Consider the following 21,085-nt stretch of genomic DNA (forward strand, 5'->3'; position numbering starts at 1 on the left):
TACAATTCCAGCACTTGGGAATCTCCTGAGACAGGAGAACCTCTACGAGTTCAAGGTCAGCCTGGAGCCTGGATTACACAGCAAGAATCTGCCTCAAAAAAAAAAAAAAAAAAGCAAAACAAGGAGGAGAGGAGATACTATAACATAACTAAAGAAAGTTTAACCATGGGGCTGGGGATTTAGCTCAGCGGCATAAGCGCCTGCTTTGCAAGCAGGCAGTCGTTCCCTGGTACCGATAAAAACGAAAAAGACAAAAAAAAAAAAGAAAGTTTATCCTAGGATTGTATCTGGAAGTTGAATATTTAAAGTCAATTACCACATGAGAAGATGAAAAGATACTATTTGGTTCCAATAGACACAGCAAAAAACACTTTAAAAATTCAACAGACACAATAAACTTCACAGTGAACTCAGGTTAAAGTATACTTTTAACTGACAGAGGGCATTTTGGCATCCACCAGAGAACCCTGACAGTCAACACGGTACTCATTAAGACGTTTCCTCTTAAACTAAAAGTATCTGCTCTCACAACTCTCATTTCACTTTGTACCACAAGTCTTAGTGCAGTAATAAGTCAAGAAAAAATTAACTGAGAAGGAATAAACTTTCTGTTCACAAAAAGATTAGATTATGGTCTACAAAATGTAATTTCAAGTAATACACAAAGTTACCAAAACTAAAAATTAGTTTAAAAAGTAGCAGAATATAAGATCGATTTTAAAACATTATTGTGTCTATGCAGTAGCAATAAACAATTAAAAATTAGAAATTAAAAATTCAAAAATAGTACTATTTAAAGCAGCAAGAGAAAAGTAAGTTATCCATGCACAAAGAAACTCAATAATTCTTCTTTCCCTATAGGACATTGAAGGCCAGAAGGCAGTAAGATGATATATGTAAAGTCCTTAAAATGAGGAGAGCTTAATTCAGTCTCCCCCACTGTAATACCCTGTTTACAGTTGTCCTTATGCCTGTTGCCATGACACCTATTAAATAAAATCTCCCTTGACATTTTAAAATAAATGAGGGAGAAATGAAGACATCCCTAGATAAAAGCTAAAGGAATTCATCACCACTAGACTTTGCTTATAACAAATACAAAAAGGAGTCCTTTAAATTTAAAGTATGGTAGATAGAACTTAAAAGAAATGCAAAGTACAAGTTCTCCAAGATCACTCCTGGAACCAGCACCATGTGCAGGCTACCGTCAGACTAGAACAGACAAACCCCACCCCCTTCCGGCACACAGGCCAGCAAACAAGAAGTACCAACACACACACACACACACACACACACACACCCCATAAGCAACAGCCTATCTGGAGAAACACAGGCTGTGATGTCGCTACGGGGGTGAAATGCGATTCGATGTCTGTGGTGCTTTGGTGTCTCACTGTTTCATGGCAGGTCTAGGCCCAGGGTCTGATCGTAGGCTCAGAGGAAAGTGGTACACAGTGTGGCATGCAGGGGGGAATCTCCTTCTGAGGGGTGCAGCCACTGTTGATTCCCCATGGTCTTGTTTTAGAAGTCCTATATCATTTCCATTGCTTTGTTGGGTTGAGTTTGATTTTCTTTTGTATTGTTTATGTCAAATCTGATGGCAGAAGCAGCTATTTCAAACATAGCAAGAATATTATGATAGAAATTTTGGATTTACTATTGGTTTGTTTTGAAGTCCTTTATTGCATTCATTGTTTTGTTTCTATTGCTTCTATTTTATTCTGTCCTGTTTGATTTTTATTATGTCCAAAGTTATCTGCAGATATTTTGAAGATATTAAGAGGCATTGTGGTAACTATTGTTGATTTTGTAATGTTTTAAAGTCCTGTATCTCTTACACTGATTTTTTTAATTGGTTTTATTCTTCTTTTATTCTCTTTAAAATAAAATAAAGTACTCCAGGAAATGGAAGCAGCATGGAGAAATATGTAAACCAACAATATCATAATTTTACTTTATATTCTTTTTATTCTTCTCTAGGATTTAAAAGACAAAAGCAAAAAATAACCATCACTATTAAATAGTATTATATGCCATCTGCAACAATAAGATAAACTAGAGGAGAATAAAGTTTGAAGAAAATTTTTAAATGTGATTGAGTTTAAGTTGGTATTATATTAAAATTAAGATTTATGTAATCTCCATAGTAACCACAAAGAAAATAGCTATAAGACATACACAAAAGAAATGAGAAGGGAATCAAAATATGTCACTATAAAAAATAGTTAACTACCAAGGAAGGAAGAAAAAATAAAACGAAGGATTAAAAAAGATACAGAAAGCAAATAACAAAATAGTAAGTACTGTATAAGTCCTATCCTAGCTACTTGAACTGTACATGGATTGAAGTTCCTGTACCAGCCTATTTTGTGGCTCTCACAAAATACCTGAAGCTAGGTACTTTATAAGGAAAAGAGGTTTATTTACTTGTTCACCATTCTGGAGATTCAAAAACATGGCACTAACATCTCTTCGGCTCTAGCGTGGAACACACAGACAATGCTATCACCATGTCATATTATGACAGAAGACAACCCACTTTCAGAGGAACTAAGCATTCTCACAGACCCAACACACAGTGGAAACAAGCATTAACCCATCCACAGGACCCCCAGCACCTAATTACCTTCCATTATTTAACTCCGGACCACTATACTGGAGAACAAACTTCTAGAACATGAACTTCTGGGGAACAAACCATACTCTAAATCAAAGCACACTTCAATCAAAAGGCACAGACCTGCAGAACTGATTAAAAAAAAAAAAGAATAGGACTCAACTATATGCTGTCCTTAAGAAACTAACCTTTGATCTAAGAACATGCATAGTAAAATTCCATGCAGATAGTAACCAAAAAAGAGCTACGAAGACTATAGTATTATCAGAGAAAGTAGACTATAGGTCAAAAATTACTGCAAAACGACAAGGAAAAACATTATACAATGGTAACAGAACCAAATCACCAATAAGGTATAACAATTATAAACATGTCCACCAAACATGAGAGCAGCTAGATATGCAATGAACATTTAAAAGCTTGATGAAAGAAATAGAAAGCACTACAATAATGAGACTTCAACTTCCACTTTCAGTAAGGGATAGAAAAATCAGAAGATCATCAAGGAAATAAAGTTAATAATATGAATCAATAGAACTTAGATAAAAAATTCTCTACCATATAAAAGCAGAAAAAATATTTTTCCCAAATAACATTCTCGAAGATCAATCATGATAATACTAAAACAAGTGAATAAATTTTAAAAGATTAAAGCCGGGTACAGTGGCACACACTTGTAATCCCAGCACTCAGGAGGCTGAGGCAATAGGATCATCACAAATTTGAGACCATCCTGCACTACAAAGGGGGCTCAAGGACAGCCTGAACTGCAAAGGAAGACCCTGTCTCAAAAAAAATTTTTTTAAGATTAAAATAATGTTTTTTATCTCAGTGAAACTACAATAAAAATATAGGAAATAAGAAAATGAAAAAAATAATATAAACAACAAATTTAAAATAAATGAAAAGCCAGGCCTAATTGCAGAGATCTGGAATTTTAGCACTATTGGGGTCTAAAGAAGGATCACAGTTTCAAGCCTACTCTGAGCAACTTGGTGACTTAGCAAGACAAAATTTAAAAATAAAAAATAAGCTAAGTGTAGCTTAGTATTTAGGCCTTAGTTCAAGCCCTGGAATAATAATAATAGTGGTTAATAACTAGATTATGATAGAAAAAAACTGGAAAACAAAATGTAGAAATTAAACAATATATCTTGAAGATCCAATGGGTCAAAGAAGAAATCACAAGGGAAATTACAAACTATCCTGAGACAACAAAAATGAAACTATACCAAAACTTAGAGGATGTAAGAACAACAAAACTAAAAGGGAATTTTATAGCTATAAATGCTTATATTAAAAAACCAATCTAGAGATTGAGAAAAGATGGCGGATGAATAACAGCAGCTACAGAGGCTCTCTTAGATAGCCAGCTTAGATTCCAAGAATGGTGCGGCGTGAGGAGTCCTAAGCAGAGGGAGATATACCCTGCCAACCCAGGAACAAACTAAGCTGAGAGAAACCAATTGGAAATGCAGTTCAGATGCTAAGATTGGAACAGCCAAAATCTCAGTGCCACCACTAGAACTCACGGCTTGAATACCCTGCCATTGCCATGCCTGAATTGGCGCAGCCGGGATAGCCCGCTAGTTTCAACTCACTGGAGATGTGAATGCTCTGAGAGTGGGAATCGGTGAACTGAATTGAAAGCAGAGCTAGCGAGGAACCCTGCATCAACCTGCAGTGAGTGAGAGGAATAAAGACCTTTCCATAGACACAAAGACTCCAACAGACAACATTCTGGGACTTGGCAGACTGGCTGCAACAGGGCACTGCAGTGACTTCAGTCACATATTACCTTCTCAAATGGGATTGGTGGGGAGCATTTGACCTGGGTGACACCACAGACTGAGGCCCAATAGGCTAGCCCAAATCAAGTCCCTGCGACTGGCAGTGCACCCTAACACAGTGAAGCCTTCAGTAGGTTGACCTGGAGGAGCAGGCCCATCATAGGCCACTTGGATCTGTAGCTCCTAGTACACTGCAGTGGGCGGGACCACCTAGTCAACACACTTCAGACAAACTGAAACCGTCAAAGAAAGAAACTGGGCCTCCTATATACACCTGTATAGAAGGAACAAAAAACTATGAGAAGAGGAGGCAACAAGAATGGATCCTCAGTCCCCAATCCTGAGAACACTGATCCAGGAAAGGTAAATGCAAAGGAGAATGAGGACCAAAAACATGCACTATCAGGCACGGTACCAATAGACCATAAAGCGATACCTTCAGGACCTCATAGACGAGTTCAAAAGTGAAGTATTTAACCAAGTAAAGCAAGATATAAGTAGAATAATTAAAGAAATGCTAAGTACCTCCCAAGAAAAAACAGATGGTAGAATGGAAGAACAAAAAAAAAAGGGGGGGGAGAATTGTTTGATGGAGAAAATAAAGAAAACATAGAATACATGAAGCAGGTTCAAAGAGATTACCAGGAAACTAAAAACCCTATTGAAAGCTGGCATAACAGCTTGAAAGAAACTAAGGATAGATGATCTGAACTGGAGTACAGGTTTGTAATGTAGGAGCATGAAAGGAAAAACTTAAAAATAACAAGGAAACAAGCTGTAACAATAGAAAGGCTAGAAGACGACAAGAGGATCAGCGGACATAAAGAAATACCTTCATGACCTCATAGATGAATTTAAAGCTGTATTTCTGATCCAAGTAAGGTAATATATAAAAAAGATTAAAGAAATGATAAGCCCCTCCCAAGAGAACACAGATGGTAGAATGGAGGAACTCCAGAAAAGGAAGAGACTAAAAACTCCATTAAAAGCTTGCAAAATGCCTTGACAGAAACTAAAGTTAGCTTTTTGAAACTTGAAGAGAGATTCATGGTATGTGATCATGAAACAAAAGATCTCTTAAAAATAACAAGGAACCAGGAAGAAACAATTCAAAGGCTAGAAGATGACAAGAGGATTTATAACTTAAGAATAAAAAATGTGAGCAAAGAAGCAGGAGTAACTACAAATGAACTACAAAGACTATTTACAGATATAATTAAGGAAAACTTCCCAAGCATAGGAAAAAGAACTGATATCCAGATAAGAGAGGCATACAGAACTCCAGTCACATACAACCAAAACAGATCTACACCCAGATATATAATAATCAAGATTCCAGAAATCCACCACAAGAACAGAATATTAAAAGCAGCCAGTGAAAAGAAGCAGATTACCTACAATGGAAAAATTATCAAAATAATGACAGACTTATCAACACAAACTCTCAAACTGAGAAGAGCCTGGGGGGAAATAGTCCAAGCCCTGAAAGAAAATAACCCCCAACCAAGACTGATGTACCTGGAAAAACTCTCTCTCAAAATTAATAGAGAAACAAGGTATTTCCAAGACAAGGAGGAACTGTGGGAGTTCATGGCCACCAACCCAACCCTACAAAAAATACTGAAGGACATTCCAGAAAGAGGAAAAAATACCAGGATTCCAGCAACAGTGACAGAGATTCTCAATGAATGGGGCAGACAGTGGAATGAAGGAGTAAAGTGGACAAATAATAGCAGAAGAATAAAATAGCATAAATGAGGCAGAGACGTTAAGCCATAATCTTTAATATAGATAGCCCTGACACACTAACAAAAAAAGAAACACAGGCAAAGCAGATTAGGAGGCAGTATCCATCGAGATGCTCTGAATAGGAGATACACTCAACCTGAAAGAGGGTTAATAAACTGAGAGTCAAAGATGAGAAAACAATGCTATATGTGACAGGAAACCAGAGAGAAATAGGGACAACTCGTCCAGCAGCCGCAGATAGACTGGAAAGCTATGACACTTTTGGGCAGTGTAGAACTACACAGCTGGAAGGAAGGAAAACTTTGTGACTTTAGTAAGTAAAGAAGTACAGCTCAAGATCAAGCTCAGGGGTAAAAAGGTTTAGTAACACTCAGGTAGATAACAGGTTGGCACCCTAATTTAAAAACTAAAAGAGCTAGTGGGACCCAAAATATACAAAGCACCCTGAGAAAGGGAAAAGGGAAGAACTGTCTAAAAAAGGCAGGCAGAGGACATTGTAAATAGTGTATCAGGATTTAAAAGTCACAGTGGTCTTATCACTCTGTTTAGTTTGATTATATTTTGTTCAGTCTGTCTACTCATAATCAGATTTGAGGGCACAGACAGCTAACCCAAAAATAGCAGGTTATATCACAGTAACTATCCTTAATTTCCTATTACACCTGTAACTTATACTGAAGCCCTGTATTACTTAAATTGTCTTACTATGACTGATCTTATTTGAAGCTGGTTTGTTAGACCACTATTTAGCCTCAACTGATTTCATTCAAATTTGGTATGCTTGATAGTATCAAGTCTTGGGCTGGGGATTAGGCTCAGTGGCATAAGTGCCTGCCTGGCAAGCACGAGATCCTGAGTTCAATCTCCGGTACCGCAAAAAAAAAAAGAGAGATAGTATCAAGTCTAAGAGTAGAGACAACTACTCTGAAGATGACAAGATGTAAAAGACATACATTCTGGTTTTGATTACTAACTGCTTTCAAGTCCTACAATGTCTTCAAAGTTGTTTTTATTAAAATAGCTATGTAATGTTATGTTCAATTATATTATGCCTGATGATGTGAACAATTCTATTGAAAACAGCAAGAGAAAGCATAGTAACTACTGTAGATCACCTAATATTGTGGTCCTGTCTTTTTCATTTCATGTTTTTCTAGGAATTTGTTTTGATGTCTTGTTTTGATCTGTTTTTCCCTGTAATACAGAAAGTATAGATATACATGTAGAGATTCACACATGGGAACAATTTCTAAACTATTTATGGGAACAGATTATATAATACATGATCCAATGAACAGATACTCGGAAGAAAAAGAGACACTAAGAAACCCAATGCTAATTTTGTAGCATTATCATATAAAATTTAGCAATACTATCATTCACTGTTCAGAGTGATATTAGTCTAGTCTCCTATGTTCAATTTCAACATATGTAAGGATAAAGACAGCTACTACCAAGAGACTGAGAAACATTATGGTAGACATTATTGACTCCCCCAAAATCAGGTCTTAAAGACCTAAAAAGCCTTCATCATCCTGTAATGATCTGATTAGTTCTATAATGTTCAATATATATTCAATGTGTGTGAAGATAGGGGCAACTATTTGGAAGAAAACTAGAGAAAATAAGATAGACAGTGAAGATCTCCAATGGACTTGCTTTGAAATCTATGTTTCTTTAAATTGCTTCATTATAAACTGCTTTGTTCTGTTTTGTTATGTTAAATCTTACCCTTTTTAAGATAAAAAAAACAAGTGTGTAGGACTGATAACCATATTACTAAGTTCTTGTTGGATTGTTGAGCAAAACTGTTTGCAGTGTCATTATTTGAATATCACTTTGTATGCTTAATTTTGTAACTCCAACTATTTCTAAGATGACGGTATGTAACTTATCGACTGGTGATTTCTTACTGTTTATTTTTCTGAAATTTTGTATTGTTTCTACCTTTTTTGTTTTTTTTTTTCTTTAAATAAAAAAAGAACTAGGAAAAAAAGAACAAATCAAACTCAAAGTTAGCAGAAGGAAGGAAAAATGATTACAGTTGACATAAAATAGAGAATAGGGAAAATAATCTATAAAACCAGGAGTTGATTTTTCAAAAAGATCAAGACAATAGATAAATATTTATATGAAGACCAAAAAACTCAAGTAAATAAAATTATACGTAAAACAAGGGACACAACTCCTTATTTTATAGAAACAAAAAGGACTTTTGAAATACCAACAAGCTGGAAAACCTGGATAAAATGGAGGAACTTCTATTTATTCATAAAGATATAGAAAATTTGAACAGACTTAACAACTCATAAGGAGACTGACTTACAAATCAAAAACATCCCTAAAATAAAGAATGAACGAACGAATGAATGAAAGAAAGCCTGTAACATCAATCCTCTTCAAACTCTTCCACAATTCTAAAAGGAACATCTCCAAAGCATTCTATGAGGTAAGCATTACCTTGTAGACAAAGAAAACTGCAGATGACTGTTGAAATTAAAAATCTCCCATAACAAACCACCCAAAAGATGTAGTAACACATTAAAAGATACTACATCACGACAAATGAGATTTAGCCCTAGGGTGAAAAGATTGTTTAATATATAAAAACCAATCACAGTCAATGGATGAAAACTTGAAAGGTTTTCTTAAGGATTAGGAAAAAAACAAGAATGTCTGCTTCTACCATTTGTATTTGGCAAAGTACTAAAGTACTAGCTAGATCAATTAGGCAAAGAAAAAGTCATCCAAATTTTTAAAAAAAGTAGTAAACTTATCGCTATTCAAAATGCTTTCATAGATAGAAAACTCTAAAGATTTCATTTCAAAAAAAAACAGAATAAATGAATTCTGTAAAGTTGTAGAATATAAAACCAATATACAAAACTCAGTTGCATTTGTATATGCTAACAACAATCTGAAAGGAAATTAAGAAAATAATTTCATTTATAATAGAATCAAAAAAATATTTAGCAATAAACTTAACCAAGGAAGAAGAAAACACTGAAAATTATAAAACATTACCAAAAGAAATTTAAAAAGACACAAATAAGTAGAAAGACATCCTACTCATGGATTTCAATATTATTGAAAACTACCTGAACAGTCAATGAAATGCTATCAAAATCCCAACAACAGTATTTGCACAATTTAAAAAAGCAATTCTAAGATTCATATGGAATCTCAAAGGACCTTAAATTGCCAAAACAATTTTAAAAAATAAAATCAATTTGTATCCTAATATCAAAATATAATACAGAATTAGTACAGTTAAGGAAAACAGTGTGGTATTAACATAAAGACATATATAGAGATGTTGGGTCTTAGGGGACCAACCAAGAAATCAACAATCCAGCCAACCTGGTAAGCAGCGCAAGCCTGAGAATCAACTACACCCCCCAACCTTCCCACCTCCCCACCCCACCACACATTGGCAACTAGATGGTTCACAGGACAGCCTGAATTGATAGCAACTAAGATACATAAAGCCACTAAATGCTTGTATTGTTTGGTTGATTATGCATGCCTGGGGCCAGCAGTTTGAGCATCTCTTGGGAGGAGGACAGTATGCAATATAGCAAATGTGGGGGATTTCCTCTTATCCTGTCTTTGAAGTACAATACTGTTTTCATCGTTTTGCTTTGTTCTGATTGTTTTTGCTTTATTCCATATTCTGATTTAATTGGTTTTATTGTGTTTTGTTTTTGGTTTGGTTTTGCTGTACCTAATTGAATGCACAACTATTGTGAAGACAACAAGATATACTGTGGTAGCTATTATTGTTTTCCCAGTATCCTGCTCCAAAGTTCTATACCAATTTTGCTGCATTGTCTTGGTTGGCTTTGTTCTGTCTTGCTCTGCTGTATTTTACTATCTTTAAAAAAAGAAAAGAAAAAGACATATACAGATCACTGGAACAGAAATTCCAGAAAGAAAGCCTCAAATATATAGGCAAATGATTTTTCTCAAGGGTGACAAGACACTCAATGGGGAATAAACAGTCTTCTCAACAAATGGTGCTAGGGAATTAAGACATCCAATTATAAGAAGTTGCAGTTATATACAAAATTTAATTCAAAATAACTGAAGACCTAAACACAAATACTAGAGCTATATGGAAAAATTAGAAAAATTTCACCATTAAACTTAGCAATGAGTTACTGGATATTCACCAAAACCATAGTCAAATAAAAAAATACAGATAAAGTAAACTTCATCAAAATTAAAAATGTTTGTGCACCAAAGCCAGCCCCTGAGAGAATATATTTTAAATCATGCATCTGATAAGAGGTTAACAATCAGAATCTCTAAAGAACAACTCATCAACAAAAAAGCAAACATCCTAATTTTAAAACCAACGAATTTCTTTGGAGAAGATATACTAATAGCCATCAGGCACATAAAAAGATGTTCAATATCACTTATCCCTTAAGGAAATGCAAATCAAAATCCTAAGATACCACTTCAAACATATTAGGATGATAATTATTTACAGCACACACCTCATTGATAATATGTATTGTTGTGGATGTGAAGAACTTGTAACTCTTACACACTGCTGATGGGAATGTATAGTGATATGACCTCTATAGAAAATAATAGAGGAGTTACAAATAAAATGTAAAACAAAATTGTTGTATGATCCAGCAATCATACACCCAAAAGATTTCAAAGACATACTTGCATCCATATTTATAGTAGCATTATTCACAATATCCAAAAAGTAGAAAGAACCCTTATTTTCCACAAGCGGTGAATGGATGAACAAAATGTAGTATAAACATACATTGGAATATTATACAGCCACAAAAAAGAAAGTCTGACACATGCTGCAACAAAGATGAGCTCTGAAGACAGTATACTAAATGAAAAAATACAAAAAAGAGTAAATACTGATTTCATTTAAATGAGATAACTAAAGCAGTCAAATAGGATGCCAGAAACTGCAAGAGTAAAGAATAAGTTATTGTCTAATAGGAATGAAATTTCAGTTTAGGAAGTTATATTTCTGGAGAGAGATGGTGGTAACAGCTATACTCTAAACATATTTGCTTCCATTGAACTGTAGAGTTAAAATTTAAATAATAAATATTATGGTATATTTTACAATAAAATAAAGAACAGAAGTCAATCGTTGCTGGTAACACATTGTCGAGCATGTGGTAAAGCTAACATAGAGTACTACAGGCAAAAGAATTGACACAATCTCTTAGGAAAATACCACTGCAACTAAATTCATATAAAGCAAGAATTTTTAGTTTTTTCTCAACGATCTGATCTTTTTAAAAATGTATTTTGCAAATACAGTGCAAATGATGCTTGAAATAAAGATGTTATTTATATTTTAAGTACTACTTATAGTAGTACCCAATACCATAAAATACTTGGATAAAAATATAGAAAGTACATGGAGTATATAGCCCTGTGAGAACTAGAAAATATTAAAGAGGAAAGTAAGAAACTCTAAACGAACATATCATGTCTGTGAACTATGAAGACGTCGATTCCCCCTTTGATAGATTCAACACAACCAAATCAGTCCTAGCAGCTTTTTTTTTGTTTGTTACTGAAGTTGACAAGCTCATTGTAACATTTATATAGAAACATAAAGGAATTAAAATAGCCAGATGATTTTTTTTAAAAATCTTATATTCATTCTCTGATGTCCTTAAACTGCCATGATTAAGACAGTGTGATTACCAGTGAAAACACATGTGAGTTAAGGAAACATAATGAATGCCCACAAATAAACCAACAGATGCAGACACTGATTTTCATTAAATGTGAAGTGCTTAGACACTCAGTATGCTTTGGACAATTCAGTGAAGACAGAGTAGTTCTTTCAGCACTAATACTAAAACAATCAAATATCCTTACACACCAAAAAAATCAGTAAATAAACCTCAATGCTATCCTCATACCACATATAAAAAAAAAAATGGGCCATAGACCTAAACATCTGTAACTCTAAAAAGTTTCAAATGAAAACATGACAAAATCTTTTGCAGATTTACATGAAACAGAAGGCCAAAAAAAAAAAAAAAACAACTAAATTGGACTTCAGTAATATCACAAACTTCTCTCAATAACTCAATGCTAAATAGCAAGGATGTAAATCAACTACAAATCTTTTTTTTTTTTTTTTTTGATACCAGGGATCAAACTCACAACCATGCCAGGCAGGCAGATGCTAAGCTAAACCCCTGGCCAACAACTACATATCTTAGACATTGCTCAAAGAAATACAAAATTCCACTCTACATGCAAATTCTACTCTGATGCAAGCACGGCCACCTTGGGAATAAGTCTGATAGTTTATTATCAAACTTATTGTTATACACACACACACACACATACACACACAGCACATAAGGATTTTCAGGGACTTTATTCATTAATGCCAAAGACTGAGGGGGAAATCCAAATGTCCAACTGTAAACTGGTACACTCATGCATTGAAATTGACTCTTTATGTTAATAGTGACAAGTACTGAAAATGTCACATCTCAGGACCTTCAGTTGTAAAATGAATCAGAACACCTCAGCACTTTGCCAGATGAGTATACGCTTACTAAGGAACACAAAGATTCCAGGGCGTCTCCAATGTAATTGCTATAATAAAGACTTTTTTTTCTTAAACTTGTGAGGTTCTCTTTACCCTGGGATATGAGTAACATTACAAAGCCAAATGTAATTTCAGTAACTGTAAGGCACTTTTATCATTCTCAGCTTCTTCAGAAACATTTCAAATGAACACTGGAAAGTTCACTTGATTATCTGACTCCAATGTCCTCCGAGGTGGTAATTTGACAGAAATAGCCAATAGTTGTGCAACAACATCCATAATTGATGCTGCAGGACATAAATAGTATGGCTTAAATTTTTCATAAAACCAAACATCCCCCACATAGATCTTCAATAAACTCTTCCAGGTCAAATTGTTAGGAGGGGCTTTTGTTCCCTCTTACAAGGAGTAAACATCTCCCCAAGGCTTAACACAAGTTTTAAGCACTGTCTTTTGGAAAGCCAGAAAAATTCTGCATAAAGAACTTAACATTTTGCCCACACTTTTATAAATGTATTGGAAAGAAAATAATTCAAAACCTGGGCGTTAATGTATTGGAGTTTTATGTCAGCGGATGAGACTTTTAGAAGTCGTGGCTGGGTTTAGCACTAATGCAAGCCACATGCTGAAACAGGTACCAATGCATTCCAAAAGCACATCATGCCAGCATCTAAGGAGCTTGATCAGTGTACAGACTATTAAATTTTGCAAAGCAAAAATAAATCATTTTCAACCTTTTCATTATTACAAAGACATTAGTTTCCAGTTTCCCCATAAACGGGTTGAGCATAGAGAAATTCCTTAATGATGTCAATGTGCAAATAAAAATTAAAATCAGACGCTAGTTGCCCTAAGAAGCATTGGTATTTTTAGCCTGTTTAATGTTAAAGTTGCTGCTAATTCTGCTGTGACTTGCAGGAGAATATGAAAAAAAGGCCAACAGTCCCACTGCAGGTGATGTAATCTGGCTGGGAACACTGCTCCAATTTTCTTTCTCTGCTCTAAAACCAGCACAGTAATGTGCAAGACTCTTTGCATTACCAAAGTATCTTCAGCTGCATGCAGCTTCTCTGCCCACAATAAGCAACCAAGCATGTCATAAGGATAATTATGCTACAAGGATGCCTTAGGATAAAGCCTGCTTTGCCAAATCCAGTTTCCAACCTTTCAATTTAAATACTCCTCTCATGAAAGAACCATATTTTTCCAACAGCTAGTGAGAACTGACAGAACTTCATACTCACAAGTGGGAATAAATAAACACAAGAAAAACCTCAGATAGGGATATGCATAATCTTTCCTCATTTTTAATCTAAATCATGTCAAATTGGTGATCTATAACCAGAATGGCAGGGCACAGCTTCTTTCATTATTAACAGGAATTCATATAAATATCTACTATAATATAAAGACAATGATTATATATTTTCTGACTGTACATTACCATCCCATGTCATTCAGTTTTCATTTGGCATGAAAAATACCTTAGCATATTTTGACAAATACAAAATTTTTGTTGTACTGACTTTTTTTTCTTATGACAAAAGAAAAGCAGCCATGTATGGTGGTGCACACCTGTAATCCTAGCATTTGGGAAACTGAGGCAAAGAGGATCTCAAGTTCAAGGCCAGCCTGGGGTACACAGTGCGTTCCAGGCCAGCCTGAAGTATATATATCATCAGACCCTCTTTCAAAAAAAAAAAATGGAAAAAAGCAACTTATATCATTCTTAAATCTCTGATTTAGAGACATTCATTTACATGTGGCACATAAAGACTTAAAACCTATTTGTTCAATTTAACCAAAGTCAAAATTCACATAGCTACTGATGGATGTGGTATTTTATCTTTCAAAGAAATGTCAGTGTAGATTTGGAAGAAAAATTAAAACTCTTACTTGGTGTATTTGCTTATACTTTTATTCTATCCATTTTCCACTCATACATTGATTTTGAGCCTCACTTGTGGTTCATAATTCTGACTACATGATACAATCACCTCAGAAACTTAACTGATATCTGAACTCCACTCTAGTCCTGTTGGATCTAAATTCCTTAGGGGAGACCTAAATATGTTTTAATGGCCCAGTGATTCCAATATTAAAACAAGATTGAGAACCACTAGACCAAACAAAAATCACACAAAACAAAAACAAAACCTAACTATAAAGCATGTTCTTTAAAAGTTTATATGCTAATTTATATGTATGTCTATACTCTAAGATGTTAGGTATACACAGCTGAATAAAATGCACCTTTTAAGGCAAACATTTTAATGTATCTTAACTACAATAGGACAAATACATGCTGAGGGTACTATGATTACAGCACCAAAGAACTACATCTGTTTAACAATGGGGGCAAGGTTAAGTACAGGGGTCCTGAAAATCTAGGGGGAAAGGGGATAACCACGGATAATCAGGAATTACGCAGAAAAAAGGATAGGGACAAGATCTAGGCACTGAGCGGAGAAGATAACAAAAATAAAATGTTATGATGTAGTTTAGAGGTAGAAAGTTTGAATAATATGCACAAAGCTGTGGGTTTGGTCCTCAACACACACACACAAAAAAAAAAAAAAATCTGAGAGAGAAAAACAAAAGCAAAAAAGATCTAGGAGACAACCACCAAAATTACTCATGTTTGATACTAGCATTAAAGTACTTGGCATAAAAATAAGAGTAAACAGGAAGGTGGCAGAGAAAAAGCATGGAAGTCTTTGTGCACCACAGTGAGGAGCTTGTAGGTGACGCGCACGGGAGGAACAAGCAGCCTGCAGAAGAGCAGCAACAGTGGACATTCCCTGAGCGCACACTGCGTGTCCTGCTGCACACTCTGAGCTCCCGTGCTGTCTCCATGCCCCCTCCCATTGCCACAGCTCGGTGGTAGACACTGTTATCTTTATTTTACACAAGATGCTTTGCTTTTTGAGATGTTTTTTTTACTACCTTATTCAAGTAACAAAAGAAGGGATTTAAAAACAATTCTGAGCCCTGATGCCAAGCTTTTAACCTTTCAACCAGAAGTAGAGGTTAAAGGCTAACAAACTGCTTAGAAAACTTACATATTACCATCCTACATCAGACACAATTGGGGCAGTCACAGTACATCTGAAGAAGAGGGAACAGCTTCCAGAAATATTTACAAGTTTTAAAAATTATCAAACCCACATGATTCAACCAGGCATAGTGAGGAACACAAGTAATCTCAGCCACCCTGGGCTGAGACAGGAAGATCACAAGTTTGAGGAAAGTGTGGACAATTTAGCAAGATGCTGTCTCAAAGAAATAAAAAGGGATAGGGGTGTAGTTCAGTGTGAGACTGTGGATTCTTTCCCCAGGACTGGAAAAAAAAAATCAAAATGATTCAGCTTTTAAAGATTATGAAATTCTGGTACACGTAACAATATGGATGAATATAAAAACATCATGCTAAGTGATATAAGACAATCACAAAAAGACAAATATTTATAATTCTATTTATAAGGTATATAGAAAAGCCAAATGCACACAGATAGAGAATAGGCCAAAAGTTACAGAAAGGTGAATCAAAAGCTGTCAGAAACACAGTTTTTTCAGGAATACAAATTTATGGGACTGTATGAAGGTTAAATAAACCTGCACTGATCCTTAAGATAGTGAGGAGTCACAGGAAAAGTAAGCAAGCACAACTAATTATAACCTACTTTAAGCTACTTATAAAGAAAAACTAGTCATACATGGTTTCAAAATTCCATATTTCATAAACTTCCATATTGCTAACAAATTAAAGTATCCTATAATAAATAAGGAGATGTTTTACAAGGTAATACAATACTCTTACATGTTTAAATTTTGCTTTAGATATAGACCTATTTAAAACTAATAGGCAAGTTATATAAAAGTTAGTTTATAACAAACACAAAGCATAAAACTACTGATCTGAAGCTTGCTATGACGTCAAAACTAAGTCCTCTACAAACATCATCTCTGAATATTTTAAAACTTATGAGGTTGATACTATACCTAGTTTTCAAACTATAAATGAATTTCAGAAAGTAACATTCCATTGTCTATAAATGGCAAATCTGGAATTTGAACATATTGTGGCTTCAAAGCAATCATTTCCTTCTAAAAAATCCTTAATATCCCTCAATTATTTTCTCATAGCAGAAAAATTCATGATGACATTTAATATGTAGTGATAGAGTAAGTCCTTGCTCATCACACCAAAAATCTGCAAAATTCATACAGAATCCAGGAAAAAAATGCCTTCAAATATACACACATTTTAGATTTATAACTGTTTATCTCAAAACATTTCATGACTATTTCTTTAGCCTATATTTACTCTTGAATTTTACATACTATGTAGAAAATATCAGGAAAATACTCAAAAGAACACATTTTGATCTTAATACTTTATACCAAAATTAAAAACAAACTTGCAAAAAGATCTTGACAAGTTTTATCAAACTCTGAAATAGTCTAAAGTAGATCAAATAGTATTTAATATTTAGATTTAGTTATTAATATTTGAAATTCTCAAAGTAAGTTTCTAACAGACTTTGTTTATAGGCTTTCTTGGTCCTGTATATATTTCCCCTACCTAGGGGACTTTAAATATCCTGAAAATAAAATATTAATATGATATTTAACAGTCGTTGCTATAAACTCGCATAGTAGTTCTCAATGATGACTAATCCATTAGCAAGAGCATAAACTTTCTCACATTGCATGAATGGAATTAGCCATAGGACATAATTTGTATTTGTAGAAAGTTAATGCAATTCTTTTATAGTATTGGAGACTGAACCCACGGCCTCCTCACTGAACTACATTTACAGCCCTTTTTCAATTTTCATCTTGAGCCACGGTCTTGCTGGGCCACTATGTTGCCCAGACTGTGCTCAAACTTGCAATCCTCCTGCTTCAGCGTCAGAGTCCTTGGATTACAGGCATGGCCACCATACAGTTATAATGTAATACTGTTTCTAATTTTTATGATCCAAAAATCTCCATGAATACTTCTTTCATCACTGTGAGTTCCTTGGAAATTAATAATGCAGACTTATTTTTACTGTGGAAAGTTAAGAAGCAGTTTTTTTTCCAGTGGTTTGCATTCCAGAAAAAATTATGTAAAACTAGTATTTTAGAAACAAAATTACAAGCCAGATAATTCCTCATGGGGAGAAAATTTTCATATGTGAGTTCAAGAAAAGTAGATAACAAAAGGAAAAAATGTGTTGAGGTCTTCTGTATCTTAAGTAAAAATGAATAATCTCAAAGTATTCATTAAATTACCAGGATAAATTTCTAAACCTTAACTTTTACTTGCGCATACACATAAATACACACACACACACACACATACACACACACACACACACAAAGAAAAAAAAAACAATTTAACAAGCATTGGGCTGGGATGTGGCTTAATGGTAGAGCACTACCTAACCTAGCAAGTGTAAGGCCCTAGGTTCAAGCTCCAGCACCACAAAAAACAAGCAAAATAATGCATGCAACGTAAATGAGGGATAAAATAGATTACTGTAAAAACAAATGCATCTTCTTTAAATTACTCTGACTCATCATTTGAAATTAAACGCTTAGAAATGCTCAGTATGACTATTTTAAGACTCAATGGTTATATTTAAAATAACAATAAGGAGATAATTTTCCAAGAAAAAAACAAAAGATACAACTCTGATCAAGAGAAACTCAGGAAGTCTGATCACTGGCCAGTTCCTACTCCCTCAGACCAAGAAGCCCAACACAGAACCGTACCTCCTTGGATACAGGTAGGCTGCTGGGTTCTGCCGCCTCTCCTGGCCGGTTTGCAGAGTCACCACCATACCTACAATGTCTAGGAAGATGAGGCTGCGCGTCTGTCACCGGGTGGAGAAGCGTCCCCTGAGGGCATGCTGAGACAGGCCCACCGCGCAGATGTGGAGTCACTCGAGCAGGAACACTGAGCACCGGCTCCACGTGGGAATCCACGGGAGAGCCCCGAGAATGAAATCCGACGCCTGGCCCTTGGACACATGGAGAGTTCCCGTGCTGGCTCAACAAAGCCTCAGGCAGGCTGCCATGCTCTCTTCCGGGAGGCACAAATACACCACTGGTGGCACTGTCTAAGTGTTTCCTGTCCACGGGCACAGAATGCAGGACTGTGGGCTGCTGGAACACAGCTTCCATCCTCGGGGCCTTCTCAGGAGTCGCTGGAAGACACCACGGGCTCAACAGTGGAACACTGCCCTGTATGACTGAGGGCTGCCCGAGCTGCGGGAACACTTGAACTGGGTGCTGAAGGACACTTGGTCTTCCAGAAGTCTGCGCAACCATAACTGGCACGTTAACTTTATAAAGGTGACCTATAGAAGGAGAAAACAAAATGTAGTGAATTCTAGCGTCCTTAAAAAAGTATCTCCAACAAGCTGGGCAAAATACATCAGTAGTGATTATCGCCTGGAATTTGTCTTCTAATGTCCAGATTATTTTGTATTTTCTACAATAAATACGTATTATTTTTATTTTTAAAATCATATTTGCTTTACTTTACCTTTACTCTTTTCCTACTATTCTTTACATGACACATTCTGAGATACATACAGATCCCCAATATTTAATCCATGAACTTCTCCTATCACTTGATGAATTAAGATTAACTCAAAATGAAATTTTAACAAGCATGTAAAAATGCATTTCATAAATTTAAGATATCATTTTAAGAAAAGGCTATCAAAAAGAATTTAATAATTTCAACAGTTATTAAATTTCTTTCTTCCCTCTCTGAATAGTTCTGATACTCTATCAAAGACTATACTGCAGAGCTGGAGATTTAGCTCAGTGGTGTAAGTGCCTGCCTGGCAAGCACAAGGTCATGAGCTCAAATCCCCGGTACCAAAAAAAGAAAGACAATGCTGAAAAGCAGAGGTTGATTAACCTCTAAACTTCTGGGTGTCCTTTTCATTATGCTATGAAGCCTCTAACACAGAAGGAGACTATGGCCTAATCTTTACTTTTCCACAGTAAAAACTATCAGGAAAATAGATATACTCTTTAATTTTGTACTTGCTGAAATTTAGATAACTGACTTAAACTAGAAAAAATATATATCAAATACATATATATGTATTTATATACACATACATACATATATATAGACAGATAGATATATAGATAGATTATATAGATTATACAACCTCGAGAAAAAGAGGGGCTGGGGATTTAGCTCAGTGGCATAAGCGCCTGCCTTGCAAGCAGGCAGTCATGAGTTTGATCCCTGGTACAGATAAAAACGAAAAAGACCAAAAAAGAAAAAGAAAAGAAAAAGAATTGGGAATAAGTCACAGGACAGGCCTATGACACTGTCTTTTGCAACAGACTGCTTCAGTAACAGAAATAAGTGCCATTTATTCTTTTTTCAGTACTGCTAATGGAACCCAGAACCTTCACCTTGACCTATATCCTCATCTTTTTCTTTTTTTTTTAGGCAGAGTCTCACTAGATTGTCCCGGATAGGCTCAAACTTGCAGTCCTCCTGCCTCAGCCTCCCAGAGTGCTAGGATTACAGGCATGTGCCACCATGGCTGGTTGCTTATTAATCTTAAACTAGGTTTTATTAAAGGTTCCTATAATTTCTACCACAAGTCACTAACCATGAAATGTAACGTTCTTAAGTTAGTACTAATGCTAAAAACAAAGTATTCTTAGCATATTCTCTCACCAGATGCCGTCTGAAATGTCACACCTGCTGGTACATAAATGGGATAACCAGGAAAAGTAAAGCTTGCACTGGGGTTTGAGATGCCCTAGATATAAGAAATTAGATTAGAAAGTTAGATCCTTTTCCATATCATAAGAGATTCAAAAAATCTAACTCCAGACAGTAAGACTGTAACAGTTTGATGATATTTAACATTTAATGTTAGAGCTGAATTACTGGAGTAAAACAGGTTTTCATTTTTTATTTAGATCATTCCATCAAGAATAAAGAGGAATTCCATTGTGTGGTCACTAGAAATGAAGCCATGAATCTTAGGACAGAATGAACATGGCTCATCAAACTTTCCCAACACATAGTGGTGCCTCATTCTCAAGGTGTCAATATAAGAACCCCAGAGCCAGGTGTGGTGCCCCAACACTCGGGGAGGCTGAAGCAGGAGAATTACAAGTTCAAGCCCAACTTGGGAACTTAGCAATCCAGTTAAATCCTGAAAAATAAAATTTAAAAAGGACTAGAAATGTTGCTCAGTGAGAAGCTCAGGGTTCAAGCCCCAGTATTGCAAGGAGGAGGGGTGGGGGACATAGCTGGGCATTTTTAAGTTAGCTGTGATAATGCATAATGTGTAAAATAATAGAGTATAATCTGTTTTAGAATAATTG

The 21,085-nt window shown here is 35.3% G+C and overlaps 1 protein-coding gene across 1 annotated transcript in view; it reads right to left on the reverse strand.

Annotated features, from left to right (window-relative positions):
• Positions 1–21,085, reverse strand: part of Gtf2a1l (general transcription factor IIA subunit 1 like) — a 58,908-nt gene that overhangs the window by 19,438 nt on the left and 18,385 nt on the right. The window contains exons 5-6 of the mRNA XM_005005066.2: positions 20,427–20,511; positions 18,485–19,071 (exon numbers count right to left, since the gene is read on the reverse strand). Of these exons, the coding sequence (XP_005005123.1) occupies positions 18,485–19,071; positions 20,427–20,511 (672 nt within the window). The remainder of the gene's footprint in view (positions 1–18,484; positions 19,072–20,426; positions 20,512–21,085) is intronic.

Source organism: Cavia porcellus, unplaced genomic scaffold (genome assembly GCF_034190915.1).
Source record: "Cavia porcellus strain 051 isolate PalLab524CR breed Dunkin Hartley unplaced genomic scaffold, mCavPor4.1 scaffold_1, whole genome shotgun sequence".
Lineage (NCBI taxonomy): Eukaryota > Metazoa > Chordata > Mammalia > Rodentia > Caviidae > Cavia > Cavia porcellus.